Source organism: Pinus tabuliformis, chromosome 2_2 (genome assembly GCF_031772625.1).
Source record: "Pinus tabuliformis cultivar Carrire ecotype Pingquan chromosome 2_2, CPIR1, whole genome shotgun sequence".
NCBI lineage: Eukaryota > Viridiplantae > Streptophyta > Pinopsida > Pinales > Pinaceae > Pinus > Pinus tabuliformis.
In genome coordinates, this window is record NC_142300.1 from 759,880,090 (window position 1) to 759,898,748 (window position 18,659).

The following is an 18,659-nucleotide window of genomic DNA, read 5'->3' on the forward strand; positions in this document are numbered from 1 at the left end:
AGCCAGTGAGTTATTAGCTCCAGCCTCTGGACCATTCTCTAGCTATTGCTTACCTTGTGAATGGGCGAGCCATGTTGCAGCTTTGTCATCATTCTGATTATGATCTGCGAATCTCCCTCTATAATTAGAGGAAAGAGATCTCTTTCATGTGCTAATTTGAGGCCGTGCCATAGTCCCTCCAATTCTGCTGAGTTGTTGGTGTGCCATCCTATCGAGCCCATAAAGATGCATTGAGGATTGCCCTTGTGGTTTCTGAAAACCCCTCTGTATCCTGATTTCCCTGGATTTCCTTTAGAGGCTCCATCAAAATTGAGCTGGAGCATGTCTAAGGGCGGTGGAGTCCAGGTGCTTGCTTCCTGATTTTGCATATTGGGTTTATTTTTGGCAATTGAGTTATGGTTTATCTGCATCCGCCAATTGTCCCATATTGTTTTTTCCTGAGGAAGTGTGGGAAGATCTTCTGAATGCCACTGTCTAATTGAAAGAGTCTCCATGATGTTTTGATGGAATTTGTTCCAGATCTTTTCTAGCGGCATAGTTTGATCTTTGAATATTCTTTTGTTACGCTCTTTCCATATATTCCACATCAGTAAGCCAGGTATAAGGTGCCACAAATTATTGAGGAGGTTTCTTTGAAAAGGCTTTTGGCTCCAATTGCGAATGGTGATTTTAAGGTCTCCTTGCACTCTTCCCTCTTTTTGGCATCGGAAAGCAACCTTCTCCCAGAGTTTCCTTCCTATTTGACAAGTTTGCATAAGATGAAGGGCAGTTTCTTCCTCTTGCCTGCACATGTGACAAATGGATGGTCCTGCGAAGCTTCGTTTCTGTTGAGGGCCCCGAGGTCGGGTCAACAACAAGGGGGATACCCACCCGGTCCGGAACCTGGTTGGCGGCTCCTTGCCCGTTTGGAGTAGCGGGTCCGACTGGGGGTAATGGGACCAGTTTCCCAATGTGATGGGTGTGTGTGTGTGTGCGTAGAGTCTGATGGTATTAATCTAAGGAAGGGGGGGGGGGGGGAATTCTTCTAATCTAGTTTTAATTCTAACTGCTAAATTAACTCTATGCTAATGTAATCTAATGAAGAAAAATACATCTAATCTACGCTAACCCGGGGTGTTTTTCTTTTGTTATGCGATCTAGAAAGATTTCTAACAGCAGCCGGTAATAAAGATCATTCAACTGATATCAGAATATAAATCAATAAAGATAAACCATTTTGCATAAGAAGTTAGGCAGAGTAGTTGTGAACAGCATATCGCACAATCAATTTTCTATATGTTAAACATAAATAAATGACCCCACCGTACAGAAGTGCCAAATGGTAATACAGACATTCATGCAATAACATACAAAGAACTCAGCCACATATCACTTTAGGAATACTAGCAGAATCTAGCCAAGAGATAAAATTTCCATTTATGACTAAGTTCACTAATAAACTTCAAGTAACAATGATTTATTTCTACTTGTTCTAACATCTGCTAAGAGTACAGAAGTGCAACATTAGTAACAGATATTAAAATGCAAACATAAATAAATCTCGATCCATCCATTCATCAAAAACCTCCTCTGAGGGTGCAGAAGTGCATGTTCTGAGGATAAGTTTTTTGACAGATTTCCGGACCCTTCTCCAAAAACCATGAGAAGGGTTAAATACTACTAACTAATCAATCTTAATTACATGAAATTAGGGAATCGGCCTCAAATGACCGCCCTTTTACTAAAAGAAACTTTATTTCTAAACTTAAAATCTAATTTCTGACTGTTTCTGTATATTCTCTTTAGTGCTGTCAACAGTGTAATGCTTTCCTGGGAAGAGTCGGCTAGCCGCCTTCTTGTTTCGCTCGGGAGATACAAGTGGAAATAGCAGGAGCTGGCACTTCCTTCCGGCAGACCAGAAGATATTTTCGAAAACCTTTTTCTAGCTAGGTGTATTCGCCGCGTGTATACATAGCGTGTCCCAGTTTCTTCTCGAACTGATTTTGCTGTTGCCGTTTTCGGTTTCCGGTCGTGCGAATGACTGAGTGGGTTAAGGGTCGTGCTGCATGGGCAACTCCCTGTGTCAAGAATTTCTTCTGTTCTTTGTTCCAGGTTTCCCTGAAGCGTTCTCCTTCTCATGCGCTTCTTTCTCTGCTTCACTAAGTCTTAGCTTCAGGATCTTTTCTGAATACGCTGCTTTTGTGCGCCTTTGACTCTGAGTCCTGGATAGTCTAATTTCATCAGTGCCGGTTGGCTGATAGCCTGGAATCCGCGGTTCTGCTGCATGCGGCATCCATTTTGCGAAAGCATTCTCTGTTTGCTGATTGGCGCTTTCCTCTTTCCTTCAGATGTTTCCTGCATATAAACTTATATCAGTTGCGTGTCTTGCAGTTTACGCAAAGGAGAAGTGAAATGAGAAGACTTGACGTGAAAGCATTAATCTCTAATGAACGCATAATTCCGACATCCATCATCACTTGACTCTTCGATAAATGTAACGCAATCATTCCTAGATACTTAAGCATGCGGTCATTAAATTCTTTCAAGGCGCGCGCTTAATGCATGGGTCTATCGTGTGGTAAGTCTTTTCAGATCGCAGGTCGCAGATCGCGGATCGCCGCGATCGCAAATCGCAAATATCGCAAGTTCTCATTTAATGGTTACGTCGTATAGCGTAATGCTTGCGATTTGTGATATCGCATCTCGGCGATCGCATTGCTCGAAGATTTTTCTTTTAAGCGGCGCGTGTGAAGTATGCGATGCGATGAACTTCGCATCGCAATTTCGTAGTATTTGTTTTTTGCGCTCGAGTTATGCTTCGGCCTTTCTTTGCGATGTGATTTGAGCCTTAGGGAGAGAAATACAAAAACTTTAGAAAAAAGTATTTTTTCGGGATTTTCGTTCAGGGCCCCCTCTTCGTTTGACGTTATTGCTAATGTCAAATGAAGAAAGGGGGGTTGTTGGTGACCACAACAATGGCGATTCACTGTGAAGAACCAGTTGTCTCTGCTTGTTCTATTGCATTTTCACTTCCAAAATAGAAAAGTTTTCTTATGCCTAAATTTTGTTATGGACAGATAGAGTATTACCTTTTATCCTGTCAATGATGCTTCGTCACAACTTCTTATTTGATTCTGATTGTTTGTTTCCCCTGGGTTATTTTTTGTATTCATACCTAGTCATTACTCAGTCTCCTCAAAGACAAAATAAGGTCTTCTCTGCGTACTGGCTTTGTAAAGTATGCTCATTTGTCGCAGGTAGAGCCTCTGCTGCCCGCAAGCGTCCATAGCCTCGACAGGGTTACCATGTTATCCAGCAATGATCCTTTTTCCTGCTTGAGGTTGTTTACAACATTCCAGAGAAAAATCCTTTTGACACTTTTTTTTTTTTTTTTTTTTTTTTTTTTTTATTCTCTAAAGAACAATGTCTTGGTTTGGTGGCTAAATTATGACACAATCATTCACTTGATTTATACTTTTTGCTGAACAAGCTGGCTCGTGATGAGACCCCTTGTCTTTCGATTGCACAATCTTGAGTCGTTGCCCTGTTTTGGTAGACAGTAGTGGCAAAGTCAGCAAGTTATAATATCTGTGATCATGATAAGCCGGCTCGTGATGAGACCTCTTATTCTTTGAGATATAGTTTTTTCTTGGATTGTCTCTCTGGATGCTGCGATTTTCCTTAGCAGGGAGGAAGTCATTGTTTTTCCTTAAGAAAGCTCTGGACGACAATAATAGAGTTTTAAGAACAACAGTTTTGCAGAGAATACCTATTTTGCTATCAATGATACCTTTCATAGCATTGGCATAAAACAATTTTTGCCAAAAGTTACTCTCATCCTAGGTTTCTTTGTGAAGTTTGAAACTAACATCATATTCAGGTTAAAGTCAACTCTATTTGTCAATAATAAAAGTCAGATTTTTCGAAAAGTTTTGCTATTTATACAAGTGAAATCAAAATTTGATACAGAAATGGTACGTTTCTTCATGAATACTATTTATGATCATTCACAACCAGCCCTATCTATGAAAAAATGAAAACTAACATGAAAATTTAAAACTATCCTACAAAAACAGAAGGATGACCTTCTATGGGAAATACATTTTGAGGATTTGTCCGTTTATAGGCAGAGAATCTCTTCTGCCTGTCAAGTCCTGCAACACAAAAGTCGACGGGTCTATGACTTCTATGATTTGAAAAGGACCAAGCCATAGCTTCTGGAATTTCGTATGTTTGCCCTTTTCTTCGTGAGCCTCATCCCACTTCAAAACTAGATCACCCATCTGGAAGTTTTTTCTGGTCTTTATGTTCGAGTCAAAACAGGATTTTATCAGCGCTTGGTGGTGAGCATGGGTTTTCTTGGCCTGTTCTCGTCGTTCTTCTAACTTGATTACCTCCATTTGCCTTAGTTGTAAGGGAGAAGTAGGTACTTCATCAATGTATTGTACTAAGGACAAAGAGGGAATGAGTAAGTGAGTAAGAAGAACTGCTTCTCTCCCGTAAACCAAATTAAAGGGAGAAGTCCCGATAGAGGCTTTCTTGGTAATTTTGTCTGCCCATAAGGCGTTTACTAGTGCTTTGTGTCAATTCTTTTGGTTTTGGTCAACTATCTTTTTGATAATCCTGATTAGGTTCTTGTTCGTTGATTCAGCCAACCCATTACCTTGCGGATAGTAGTTGGCAGAATACTTCAGTTTGAACCCTCTTTTGAGTGCGAACTCAGTCATGGTATTTCCAGAAAAATATGAAGCGTTATCAAATATTAAGGCCATTGGCAATCCAAACCTAGTAATGATAAACTGATCTATGAATTCAACAATTTTTTCAGAATTAGCTGTCTTGAGCGGAACTGCCTCTACCCATTTAGTAAAATAGTCGGTTGCAGTGAGGATATACCTATGCTGTTTAGAGGAGTGAGGAACGATCTCACCTATTATGTCCAGGCCCCATTGGCTGAATGGTTGTTCGATGTTAACCGGCTGCAGTGGCATGGATGACTTCTTTTGTCTTCCTGCAGCAGTTTGGCAGACTTGGCATTTTCTCACGTGATTGTACGAGTCTTTGAACAACGTGGGCCAGTAGTATCCTGCACGTAAGATCTTATGTGCGGTGGCTTCTCCAGCATAGTGTCCACCTGCTGGTCCATCGTGGAGTTCCTGCAAAACCTTTTCGGCTTCAATTTTCTCAAGACATATAAGAAGCACAAAATCATAGTTTCTTTTAAATAAGACATCATTTACGAGTTGGTATTGTTTAGCTTTTAACCTCAGGGCTCTCTTTTTTATGTGATCCAGGTGAAATGGAGCATATCCGTTCTTTAGGAAATAAATGATGTCGGCATAAAATGATTCTGCGTCGTTTAGGCTTACCTCATACGTGTGTACCTCTTCAGGTGACTCTTCGGGGATTTGCGATGCTCCAGCTAACATCTTGCAGAAGCCTTGGCCTCTAACGATGTGTGCCGACTTAATTTCTAGGTCGTATTCTTGCAAGGCGGTGATCCAATTCGCTCTCTTTTCGCCCACATCTTTCTGAATCAGGAGGTTTCTTACCGCCGGGAATGGTACTATGACCTTGGTATGGGCCTTTAGCAAGAAGGGTCTGAAATATTTGACTGCTTTAAAGACGGCATATGCCTGTTTTTCTACGTCCGAATATTTCAACTCAACACCTTGTAAGTTTGAGCTAAAGAATGCGATTGGGGCTTCCTCCTTTTCTTTGTTCGCCTGGGTCAAGATCGCAACATAAGAATGCTCTGAGGCAAACATCTATAAGACAAATGGTTTTGAAAAATTTGGGGTTGCTAGGGATGGAGCGTCGATGATGGCTTGTTTGATTAAGTTAAACGCTTCGTGCTCATCTAGACCCCATTTAAAGTTTGAATTCTTTTTTATCATTTTTTGCAAAGGAGAAATAATACGTGAAAAATCTGGGACAAATCTTTTCACAAAATTGATCTGTCCTAGGAAATATTGCATGGTCTTTTTGTTATGGGGCATGGATATCTCGGAAATTTCTTTGATTCTGGAAGATTCGATGTGAATGCCCGATTTGGACACTATGAATCCTAGCAATTTTCCTTCACTCAACGCGAAAAAAGATTTCTTTGGGTTAAGCGAGATTCCATACCTTAAACATCTTTGAAAGATTTGCTTCAAATCTTTGAGATGGTCGCTTCGTTTTTTGGAGTACACAGTTATATCATCCAGGTAAATCACTACTGATTTATTGATTAACCCTTTGAATGCAATATCCATAGCTCTTTGAAAAGTAGCGCCGGCGTTGATCAGACCGAACGACATCTTTCGATACGCGTAGGTACCCCATTTAGTTCGGAAGGTGGTTTTTAGCTGATCGTCTGGGTGTACCAGCACTTGATTATATCCTGAAAATCCATCCAGGAAAGACATCAATTCTGAGCCTGCTACAGCCTGTAATATTTGCTCCATAGGTGGGAGGGGAAAATTGTCCTTCTGACAGGCTTTGTTGAGATTCCGGAAGTCGATGCAGATTCTAATATCTCTGTTTTTCTTCCTAACAGGTACCATATTGGATACCCATTTGGAATGTCTGACCGGGAAAATTATTCTGGCTCTCAACAACTTATTCAGCTCAGTTTTTATCTGATTTTCCAGGTTGGGGTGAATTTTTCTGAGCTTCTGTTGGACGGGTTTCTCGTTATCGATCATAGGGATAGTGTGCTGAATGATAGAAGTGTTATAAGTTTTCAGCTCATCGTAGTTCCAGGCAAAGACGTTTTTGTACTGTCGTAGAAGACGGATGTATGCTGATTTTTCTTCAGGAGCTAGGCCTTGGCCTAGATTGACGTTTTGGGGTTTCTCGTCGGTTCCTAAGTTCACTGATTCGTAGTTCAGAGTCGAACTGTAAAGTTTGGCGTTAGCTGACCTTTTGAACCGACTTTTTAAGTCATACAAATCTTCTAATTTGACCACTGATTTGGGTATAGCGTTATCAGTGCCACTTTGTTGTATTTGGTGGTCATGACAGTCCTCGTCGATTATCTGGTTTGAGTAGGATCCTTCGGACGTAAGGAAACTTACGATGTCTAGGTCGTCGTTGAATACTCTCCAGTTGGTGATGTTGTCAGGAATAGACGGTTTAAAAATTAATTCTATCGAAAACCTATCTGGACTAAAGTCTTCGGAGGGAATGAGTCTGGAGGCTACGTTTGCTACCAGGTCTGCGCTTGCATTGTGAAGTCTTGGGATTGATGAAATATTGAATGCTGTAAAATGCGCAGTGAGATCTTGCACTAAAGATTGGTAGTGCTTTAAATGACTAGACAGGCAGTGTATGGTGTTACGTACCTGTTTGACGATGATCTCGGAATCTCCAAAGACTTGAAGATATTTGACGTTGGAGCCGATTGCTTTGTATAGGCCTTGCACCAAGGCTTCGTATTCAGCTGTGTTGTTCGTGCAATCGAACTCCAGTCTGCATGTGAGCATGGTCTTATTTCCGTCTGGGCTAATTAAGACGCATCCTGCTCCTGCTCCCTCGTTGGACTTAGAGCCATCAAAATATAATTTCCAAAATAAAGAAGTATTTACAGGGTTATCTAAGAAACTAACACATTTTGAATCATCAGTCTGGGAAAAGTTTTCTACTTGGGACACGACTGAATTTTCTAAATATGGTGATATGTGAGCATTGAAATTTCCAAGGAAAGAGTCTACCGAATAGTTGCCTATGATGCTGCTGTTGTATGCTATGGCTTCGTTCTCTCCCTCCAGGTCCGTCACTATGTACTTTTGGTGCAGTTCTCGTTCAACCTTTATTTGATTTGGCTTCCCGTTGAAGCGTAACCACATGTGCGACCAGTCAGTCGAAAAATATCCGTGGAGCTTCTCGGACCAATCCCTGCTAAGAATTAGACCATAAAATTCAGGGATGTCAGCAACTAGAATATCGATGACCTGGTACACCTTGGGGTTGGACGATAGTCTTATGTTCACTTGATTTAGTTCGCCTATCACTTCGACTTGTGATCGATCAAGTTGAACTATGCGCACTGCGGATTTTTGCGGTTGAACATTAAGTTTGGCACATATTAACTTGGGTAGAATATTGGTTGAAGCACCAGAATCAACCAAGCAGTTATGCACGTTTCTGTTAAAGATCTCGTAAGTGAGGAGGAAAGGGGGAGTGTGAGATCTAGACCTCCCTCCAATCAAGGCGATGTCATTTGGATCGATTTTATTGATCGCGTTGATTGGGGGTCTTCCTATATTATGGGAAGCTATAGCTGTAGGTAGAGGCGCAGTAGGTACGGCGTGTAACTCTTTCATCATGATCTTCTGTTGGTGTTTCAATTTGCTCAGCTCGTACAGGGTGATATTAGCCCTAGTCTTCTTCATGTCGTCGATGATGTTATACTCCATTTCATCCGACACTATTAGTGTCTTTGATGGAGGCGATTGCTCTGATTGGACTGGCCTAAATGAGGTCGCTTTAGGGGTTGTCTTCTTTGTTGCGGCCTTTTCTTTTGCTGGAGGGCTTGCGCCCTTATGTTTTGGGGTAGTCTGGGGAGGATCAAGTTGATTTCAGCTTCTCTTGCTAACCGGAAGTGCTTCTTGATCTTCCTCTTGTGGGAGGATGAAATCCCACATTCCTTGCAGTTCCACCACTTCTTCATCGTCGGTATGCGTTTCAGCGGTGTTCTCTTCTTCTTCTTCTTCAGATTCCACGTTAGAGACCACGCTAGGTGGCTTCGTCTCCATAGGAGGACTTCTCTTAAAACTCCTAAAAGGCTTTCTTGGGGACGATTCTGCTACTTGTTTCCTGATATCAATCATCTCATTTGACATGGCCTTTAATACCTTTTGTAATCCTTCCATGTCGAAAGGATCCTTTGTTTGCTTCTTCTTGGTTTCTTCTTTGAAAGAGATTTTCTTAGATTTACGCTCTTCGATTGTAGATCTCTTTTCTAAGGCTACTACGCGTCTTTCGACTGCTAATGCCTCAGCCAAATTTTCGACTAAGGTTGTCTTGCTTGCCCTATCTACGAAGATGGCCAAGTTTGAAGGTAAGGCCGTGATGTACCATTCGCATCTTACTTCCTCGCTGGGTTGGGAAGCAGCGGGGATTTTGTTGAGGATCTTGTTGAACCGTAAGTTAAAATCTTTAATGGGTTCCCGAGCCTCAGCTTTAAGATTGGACAGATCATTGATCAGTGTTGCTGTCAATCTATCATCGCCGAATTTAGTGAGAAATTGATTTTGAAAAATATCCCAGCTGGTGATAGATCCGGAGGGTAGCGAGAAGTACCATGACCCGGCCGTCCCTTGCATCGTATAGGGGAAGAGTCGGACCACGGCGTCTTCGTTGGTAACTCCGTTGAGATTAACAGAAAGCATGAAATTATTGATATGTTCTTCAGCTAGCATTCCAGTTTCTGGATTGAACTTTGGTAACCACTTCTCGGGATGGGCAGGTATTGGACTCAGGGGTGGAGGCATTAAAACCGCCCCAGGGTTGTTCCATGGAGATTGTGCCATCGCTGAGTTGCTGGTTAGTAAAAGTGTAGAAGATGATCTTTGAAGTTGAGAAGATAGAGATGTTATGATCTTTGACGATTGTGGAGGAAGGGTTGCGGAAGATGGATGAGTGATCTGAGGTGGAGATGTGGGTGGTCGACTTCGCGGAGAGGGAGTTGAAATGGATGAGGTGGATGAAAGAGTCTCTCTGTCAGAATCTTGAAATGTTTTCCTTGTTCTTTTCCTAGTGGGGAGAGGGATTTCAGTTGGCTGAATGCCAAACTTTTCACTCTTCAATCGGGTCAGGGGATGAGCAGGGTTGTATTGCGAAGTCAAGCTGCTTTTAGATTTCTCAGATTTCTGGTTAAAAATAGAGAATCCCTGGAGTTTACGGATCAAGGTTTGAACTTCAGGGGGATCGACAATAAGTTGTTCTGATGTATCGGGATGTATAGCAGCAGTGGATGTCCGAGCGACTTCCAGTTCCGAGTTTCGTCGTATTGGGGAAGTCGGGGAGGTTGGTGAGGGTGATTTGCTCTTAGAATGTTATTTGGGTTTTGAATTATGTGCCATTCATAGCCTTGGCCCTCCTTCTAGCGCCAGAAATGTTGAGGGCCCTGAGGTCGGGTCAACAACAAGGGGGATACCCACCCGGTCTGGAACCTGGTTGGCGGCTCCTTGCCCGTTTGGAGTAGCGGGTCCGACTGGGGGTAATGGGACCAGTTTCCCAATGTGATGGGTGTGTGTGTGTGCGTAGAGTCTGATGGTATTAATATAAGGAAGGTGGGGGGGGGAAATTCTTCTAATCTAGTTTTAATTCTAACTGCTAAATTAACTCTATGCTAATGTAATCTAATGAAGAAAAATACATCTAATGTACGCTAACCCGGGGTGTTTTTCTTTTGTTATGCGATCTAGAAAGATTTCTAACAGCAGCCAGTAATAAAGATCATTCAACTGATATCAGAATATAAATCAATAAAGATAAACCATTCTGCATAAGAAGTTAGGCAGAGTAGTTATGAACAACATATCGCACAATCAGTTTTCTATATGTTAAACATAAATAAATGACCCCACCGTACAGAAGTGCCAAATGGTAATACAGACATTCATGCAATAACATACAAAGAACTCAACCACATATCACTTTAGGAATACTAGCAGAATCTAGCCAAGAGATAAAAGTACCATTTATGACTAAGTTCACTAATAAACTTCAAGTAACAATGATTTATTTCTACTTGTTCTAACATCTGCTAAGAGTACAGAAGTGCAACATCAGTAACATATATTAAAATGCAAACATAAATAAATCTCGATCCATCCATTCATCAAAAACCTCCTCTGAGGGTGCAGAAGTGCATGTTCTGAGGATAAGTTTTTTGACAGATTTCCGAACCCTTCTCCAAAAACCATGAGAAGGGTTAAATACTACTAACTAATCAATCTTAATTACATGAAATTAGGGAATCGGCCTCAAATGACCGCCCTTTTACTAAAAGCAACTTTATTTCTAAACTTAAAATCTAATTTCTGACTGTTTCTGTATATTCTCTTTAGTGCTGTCAACAGTGTAATGCTTTCCTGGGAAGAGTCGGCTAGCCGCCTTCTTGTTTTGCTCGGGAGATAAAAGTGGAAATAGCAGGAGCTGGCACTTCCTTCCGGCAGACCAGAAGATATTTTCGAAAACCTTTTTCTAGCTGGGTGTATTCGCCGCGTGTATACTTAGCGTGTCCCAGTTTCTTCTCGAACTGATTTTGCTGTTGCCGTTTTCGGTTTCCGGTCGTGCGAATGACTGAGTGGGTTAAGAGTCGTGCTACATGGGCAACTCCCTGTGTCGAGAATTTCTTCTGTTCTTTGTTCCAGGTTTCCCTGAAGCGTTCTCCTTCTCATGCGCTTCTTTCTCTGCTTCACTAAGTCTTAGCTTCAGGATCTTTTCTGAATACGCTGCTTTTGTGCGCCTTTGACTCTGAGTCCTGGATAGTCTAATTTCATCAGTGCTGGTTGGCTGATAGCCTGGAATCCGCGGTTCTGCTGCATGCGGCATCCATTTTGTGAAAGCATTCTCTCTTTGCTGATTGGCGCTTTCCTCTTTCCTTCAGATGTTTCCTGCATATAAACTTATATCAGTTGCGTGTCTTGCAGTTTACGCAAAGGAGAAGTGAAATGAGAAGACTTGACGTGAAAGCATTAATCTCTAATGAACGCATAATTCTGACATCCATCATCACTTGACTCTTCGATAAATGTAACGCAATCATTCCTAGATACTTAAGCATGTGGTCATTAAATTCTTTCAAGGCGCGCGCTTAATGCATGGGTCTATCGTGTGGTAAGTCTTTTCAGATCGCAGGTCGCAGATCGCGGATCGCCGCCATCGCAAATCGCAAATCGCAAATATCGCAAGTTCTCGTTTAATGGTTACATCATATAGCGTAATGCTTGTGATTTGCGATATCGCATATCGGCGATCGCATTGCTCGAAGATTTTTCTTTTAAGGGGCGCGTGTGAAGTATGCGATGCGATGAACTTCGCATCGCAATTTCGCAGTATTTGTTTTTTGCGCTCGAGTTATGCTTCGGCCTTTCTTTGCGATGCGATTTGAGCCTTAGGGAGAGAAATACAAAAACTTTAGAAAAAGTATTTTTTCGGGATTTTCGTTCAGGGTCCCCTCTTCGTTTGACGTTATTGCTAATATCAAATGAAGAAAGGGGGGTTGTTGGTGACCACAATAGTTTCCTGAGATTATCCCACGTTAGAATTCTGTTGTGACAGAGAAGCCATAGAAATGTAGAGACTTTTGGCCAATTGGAAGTGTGCCAGATTTTTTCCCATAAGGGATCTTTGTTTATTTTCCCTTGGATGATGATGTTGTACGCTTCCTTTGTAGAAAAAATTCCCTCCTCTCCATAGCCCCATCTTAAAGTGTCCCTTCCTTCTGATACCATGATCTGCCTCTTTTGTAATTCTGTCTCGAGAAGATGCTGAGTTTGAGTAGGGCTATTCGGAAGAATTTGATTTGCATTTTTCCATTGCCTAAAATCTTGAGCTGTAGCTGTGTTCCAAAACTGATTGACTTTGGCTAATTCATTTACCTCCCGCTCAGCAATTGGGAGCTCTTGGAGTATGTCTCTTATTTTTGGTAGTTGCTGCTAGGAGTCCTCCCAAAAGCGAGCTATGGTTCCATTTTTTATTTCCCAAAAACTATGTTCTTGTATGAGACTCCTGTGTTGTGTGGCTGAATTCTAGATTGTCGATCCCATGCTTATCTCTGTCATGCGTATTGTTTCTTCCATGGGGCAGTTGCTTGCATATTTAGCTGTCCAAAGGGAGGCCCATGGAGTATAAGGATGGGCAAGCCATCTCCAACATATTTTGGCACCCATTGCCTTATTGTTGTTCTCAGGGTCTCTCAGACCAATACCTCCTGCTTTCTTAGGGAGACAAACTTTTTCCCATTTAATTAAAGCCCATTTCCAATTTTGGCCAGAGCTTCCCCACAAAAAGTTGCGCTGGAGGTTCTTGATTTATTTGAGAACCCATTTAGGGGCAACCAGGATGGAGAAAAGGTATAGGGGCATGGAGTGAAGGACAGCCTTGATAAGAACGATTCTGCTTGCCATATTCAGAGCTCGATTAGTCCAGAGGAATAGTCGAGACTCTAATTTTTCCAACAATTGCTTCCAGGAAGAATGTTTAAGGGTTGAGGCCATTAGAGGGGCACCGAGATATTTGGAGGGAAGAGAAGCACAAGTGAAGCCTAGAATTCGACCAATGGCTCTCTGGGTGGGAACAGGAGTATTAAAGAAAAAGATTTGGGATTTGATTCGAATGATGAGGGCACCAGAAGCATCAGAGAAAGTAGACAGAATGGATTTGAGGAGGCGAGCTTCCTGCACTGAGGGATGGCTAAAAAGCATATTATCATCGACAAATTGCTGGTAGGAGAAGGCAGGGGAGTTATTGAAGGAAATACCTCTTAAATGCTTATCAAGCCTAGCTGCAGTGATGGTTCTACCCAATCCTTCAGCCATGATAACGAAGAGAAAGGGAGACAAGGGGTCTCCTTGCCTAATCCCTCTGGAGGGACGGTAAGTAGCCGAAGGAATGCCATTAATTAACACAGAGAAGAAAGCTGAAGATAAAAGGTTAAAAATCCATCTAACCCATGAGTGTGCAAAACCGAAGGAAAGAAGAATTTTTTGAATGTAAACCCAACTGAGACTGTCAAAAGCTTTGGATAGATCTAGCTTAAGCAACATACCTGGCTTCTTGGTCTGCTTTAGGGAGTGGATTATCTCATGAGTTAAGATAATCTTGTCAGTTATCTGTCGACCCTCCACATAGCCTGATTGTTCAGGCGAAATGATGAGAGGGAGAAGCGGCTTTAATCTAGTTGCTATTACTTTTGAAGTGATTTTGTAGATAATATTACATAATGCAATAGGTTTGTATTTGTCAGGGGTGTTAGAGTCTTCCCCTTTTGGAATTAAGGCAATGAAGGTAGCATTTAACCCTGGATACATCCATATGAGTGCTCTGGATTCCTCCACAACTTGCCATACCTCATTCTTTATCAGGTCCCAGAATTTATGAAAAAAATTCGACGTGAAGCCATCTAGACCTGGCGCTTTCCCCTCCTCCATTTGATGAATTGCCTCTTCAACTTCCTGTAAGCTGATAGGCTTAATGAGAAGACTATTATGCTCCTCTGTTATTATCCTGGGAATGTCCTTTAGAAGCTTGTTGATGGTCGGCATTCTGTTGATGTTGCGTTCCTGGTGAGCTTTCTTGAAATAGTTGATGAATTCCCCTTCGATGCCAGCATGGGTTTCGATTTTTTCCCCCTGTTCATTCTTAATGTGCGTGATGTAGTTTATCATTCTGCGGTGCACAATAGTTTTGTGAAAAAAATGTGTATTCTTTTCTCCACTTTTTAGCCATCTGATTCTTGATTTCTGCCTCCATAATGTTTCCTCCTGTTTGTCTCTCTCTAAAATTTTTGATTCTATGTCTTGTTCTTGTTTGGTGAGTTCCTCCGTGCGCCCAGCAGTGATAATGATTTGCTGAATGCGTTTCATCTCTATGCTGAGCATGGCTTGGGCTTTAAAGATGTTTCCAAACGTGTTGTGATTCCACTTCTTGATTGCCCCTTTTAGATGCTTGAGTTTTTGCTAGAACTTAGACATTTTAGTGCCTCCAGCAGGAATGGAGTTGTTCCAGGTCGACTTTACAAGCTCCTCAAAGTCCGAGTGAGATAACCAAAATTCTTCAAACCGAAAGGTGCGTTTGAGATTGTTACCTGGCCTGTTCCATTGTAGTTCTATCGGCCAGTGATCCGATCCTGAAAAAGGGAGAATAGATGCTGTGAACTCCCCTCCTACGTGGGTTGCATTATCTGAGATGAGGAATCTATCAAGACGCAAGGCAATCTGCTGCAAACCTTCCCTTTTGTTTGTCCAAGTAAAGAGGCCATTGCTTGTGGGAATATCCATTAGCCAGTTGTTATTAATGAAGTTTTTTAGTAGATTGCCATCACTGTTTGCTTTGCTTCTGCCTCCTTGTTTTTCTTCCATGCTGGCTGTCATATTGAAATCTCCTCTAGAGATCCATAATGGGAACGGCCTGTCCTTATTGAGCTCTGACAATATATTCAGGATTTGAGCTTTTTGGGCAATATCCTGAGGAAAATAGACATTAGTTATCATTCCATGGGTATTAGTACCTGAGAAGTGAAAAGTTGCCTGAATAAAACTCCTGTTAGCTTGTATATTATTGATTTGAATAGCCCGGGCATCCCAAAGGATTGCCAGTCCTCCCGAGGCTCCTTGAGCATCAACAGCTGTAACTAGCCCTCCTGGCCAAGCTTTTGCTGCTATCTTTTCCAAAATTGATGAGCTGCATTTCGTCTCCTGCAAAAATAGAATACTTGGTTTTTCTTGCATCAACATATTTTTTAGTAATCTGCCTTTCCACGGGCCATTTAGCCCCCTGATATTCCATGATATCAACTTCATTGAGAGGGGTGGGGGTTTGGGTTGAAATACTTGGTCAGTTTGGCGTACCTCCCTGACTCTACTAATATCTCTCCAATCTTGATAGTTCTTTCCAAAGTCGATTTTCTGCCTCTCTTCTTATTATCCTTGGTGATGAATTTACCATCCCATGGACTTCCTATTTGAACTCCTAGCGAGTATTTCTTATGTGCTCTGTTCAGAACATCAACTAGGTTATCCACTTGCCTTTCTAGAATTTTTTCAAAATTCCCTGTCTTGCATGCTTGTTCCAAACCTAGAATGTCCAGCTCCCCTATATCTAGGGGTTCCGGATCTTCTTCCATATTTTGAGGTGCTTGAGAGGAGTCCTCTCGCTCATGTGAAGATTTCTCGTTTGACAGCGAGTACTCAACTTCCATTCCTTGAGAATGTCCTGGCAGGGTTGTGGATGGGTAAATCAAGTTTACTTGCTTTTGGGTTTTCTTTCCTTCTTGCCCTGATGTCTCACCTGGTTGTTCTTGATGGGCCTCTTTGTCTTGTGCCTTTTCCTTCTCCGGATCTTGCTCCTCGTCCTTGTCCAGTACTTCAAAACTATTGCTCGTTGAGGGCATTGCCTTATTGACTGGATTAACCTTGGGATTGCCTGTTGCTTTCTTGTTCCCTCTCCTTCGATTTGTTACCTTGGTGAATCCATCTGTTGTTTGATTGTCAGAACTCTCTTGGGAAGATGGTATCTTATTTTGGGGACAATATCTATAGAGATGCCCTATTTCATGGCATTTCCTGCATCTGAAGGGCACATGTTCATAGTCTATAACTTGAATCCACTGAGAGTCTTCATGAAAGAAACTTACCGTGTCTGGCAACAGTTGCTTGAGATCCATATAGACACAGATCCGAGCATAGGATGTATATCTGCATAGCTTTGTTTCTTCTGCAATCTTTACAAACTCGCCAATAGAGTTCCCAATTTCTTGTAGAGACTTTTCTTCCCAGTATTCCCATGGTAGTGAATAAAGCCTTATCCACACTGGCGCACAACTCAGATCCTCCTTGTCTGGGTTGAATCTTTCGACCCAGCCTTTTAGGTATAACCCGGCGGAATTGAAAAAATACGGGCCCCCATCCAGAATCCTGTTGCGGTCTTCCAAACAGTTAAAAACTGCTGTGAAGAAGCCCTTGGCTCCTAGATGCAAAGAGAGGTGCCCCTTTGGATGCCATTTGGTATTGATCCAGCTTCTGAGTGCTCTCTCCGTCGGCCATGTTCCTATGAATTTACCGATTAGCGCATGGTCTCTCATGTACTGAATCCTAGCATTGATGCGTTCACTTGGGAAGTCGACCCTTGGTCTGTGGGCCGCTACAGGTTTGCAGGTTGAAGAACTTGCCTTATTCCTGTCACCAGCGTCGATTTCCTTTCCTTTCTACTGTCTGTTGTCTATGTCATTGCCGTTCGTTTCCTTTTCACTTTCCTTGTCAGTCGTGGACCGCTCTCGGTTGTCCCGATCGGGGGGAGGCCCGTGGCCCTCCCCCTGAGGGTTTTGCATTTTTCCCTGTACCTTATGAGCGCACCTTCTTGATCGATGTATCAGCAAACTCTGCCGGCTGTACTAGGATTGACAGGCCTGTCGTTTGTAGGTTTCACAGAAACCCTAAGGTAGCAGCATTCGTGAGCTCTTTTCCGTCCTCTTATCATATGAAATTCACAACCTTAATTGGAATATATTATTTTCTGTAGGAAAAATTGAGAATATCTTCACCCTTGATTTGGAATGTACTTAGAGAATTATTCATAAGACTAACCATTGTCTTTCATGGCTTATGAACAAATTTTCTTGATATCCTTGCTAATATGAAATATGTATGATAACTTTATAGATGCTCGTTTTTGTATCAATAATGATGAATGCACTTGATATTTTTAGAGTTTCAATATCCTTAAATATTTCAATCAAGCTTCGTAATCACTAATTATCTGATATTATTTAGATTTTGCATACTATAAGCACTAGAATGAAAGACAAGTGTGAATGCATTTTTCATTAAAATGGTACTCATATAATTACATTGGTTATGACTATTTGTTTCATCATCCAAGGTCTCTTCCACTATTGATGATGTTCATATTCCTCACCATAAACCTAATCAGTTAGGTGTCTAATATTCCAACCCTTGAATCAAAGGGGTTCTTGTGAGTACTAGTAGATATATTAGTACAACTACCAATAGATGAATTTTCTCTCTCAATCTATTAGTTTTATGATGATCACAAACTGATTGGATAAAAAAATTGAAGAATCTAATAAATGGCCGTTAAAGGATGATGACCAAATTTAGAACTCTACTCTAAGGCTAAACATTTCTTGGGACATGTCCTAATTGGGCTAGAATTTGATTCTTTAAACTAATGGGATGTTCTCACAAATGGAAATTTGAATATGAGAAAAAGCTCTAGAACTTGGTTATAACCATAAATAGTTCTCAAAGAATTTCTAAATTAGGTTAGAAGTTGACACCTTCATATAATTGGAAGTTCTCACCAATGGTCATTTGAAGATGACAAAAATACAAGAAGTTGTAATTGTTCTACTAAATAGAGGTTCTAGGAAGACAAAAAATCAAATCATGATTATGAGTATAGCTCTAGATTAGGGTTGATTCCCTATTTCGTTTTATGGCTCAAGACCACTTGTGCATGCTGAGTTGATAACGATAAAAAATAGAACTATCATTTTCAATATTTACTATTATTCCCCGAGTCAATTGCAAGGTGATAAGATGAGATTATTTCCACAATGCTCCCGAGGATAAAGATCAAAAGCGATAATCTTCCATATAATCAGTTTACTGATGATCTAATCTTCTATAGAAAATGTACTTGATTACAAATAATTTCAAGTGGTAAACTTAAAAAAGACTTATTTGCAAGTTATCATTATTTATTCCTTTTCCTTTAATGTTATAGTTGAATTTATATTAAATGTGTCAATGAGCAAGAATAATAATGGAGAAACTAGATATGACATAATTGTTGTACAATATCCACGAGAAAACCTAAATAGAGAGAACTTACAAGGAGATTAAAGATCCAATTCATTCATTAATTATGTCAATAGAAACTCCAACTAATACATTTAAGGTATTTGATATGAACTTTAGTATTTATAAATAAACTTTAAAAAA

At 41.1% G+C, this 18,659-nt stretch overlaps 1 protein-coding gene across 1 annotated transcript; it reads right to left on the reverse strand.

The window, feature by feature from the left end:
* Nucleotides 1-14,654: 14,654 nt before the first annotated feature.
* LOC149194904 (uncharacterized) lies at nucleotides 14,655-16,777 on the reverse strand. Its single transcript, XM_089407842.1, has 2 exons — nucleotides 15,546-16,777; nucleotides 14,655-15,378 (listed from the first exon to the last, which is right to left on the reverse strand). The coding sequence occupies exons 1-2, from the start codon at nucleotides 16,775-16,777 to the stop codon at nucleotides 14,655-14,657; spliced, it is 1,956 nt and encodes a 651-aa protein (XP_089263968.1).
* Nucleotides 16,778-18,659: the final 1,882 nt, after the last annotated feature.

What these genes read in the sequence shown, in the direction of transcription:
- LOC149194904 (XM_089407842.1), bottom strand. Translation starts at nt 16,777, where the DNA reads ATGAGAGACCATGCGCTAATCGGTAAATTCATAGGAACATGGCCGACG. An exon ending in ATATTAGTAGAGTCAGGGAG is followed by an intron (nt 15,379 to 15,545) that starts GTACGCCAAACT and finishes GACGAAATGCAG; the next exon opens with CTCATCAATTTTGGAAAAGA.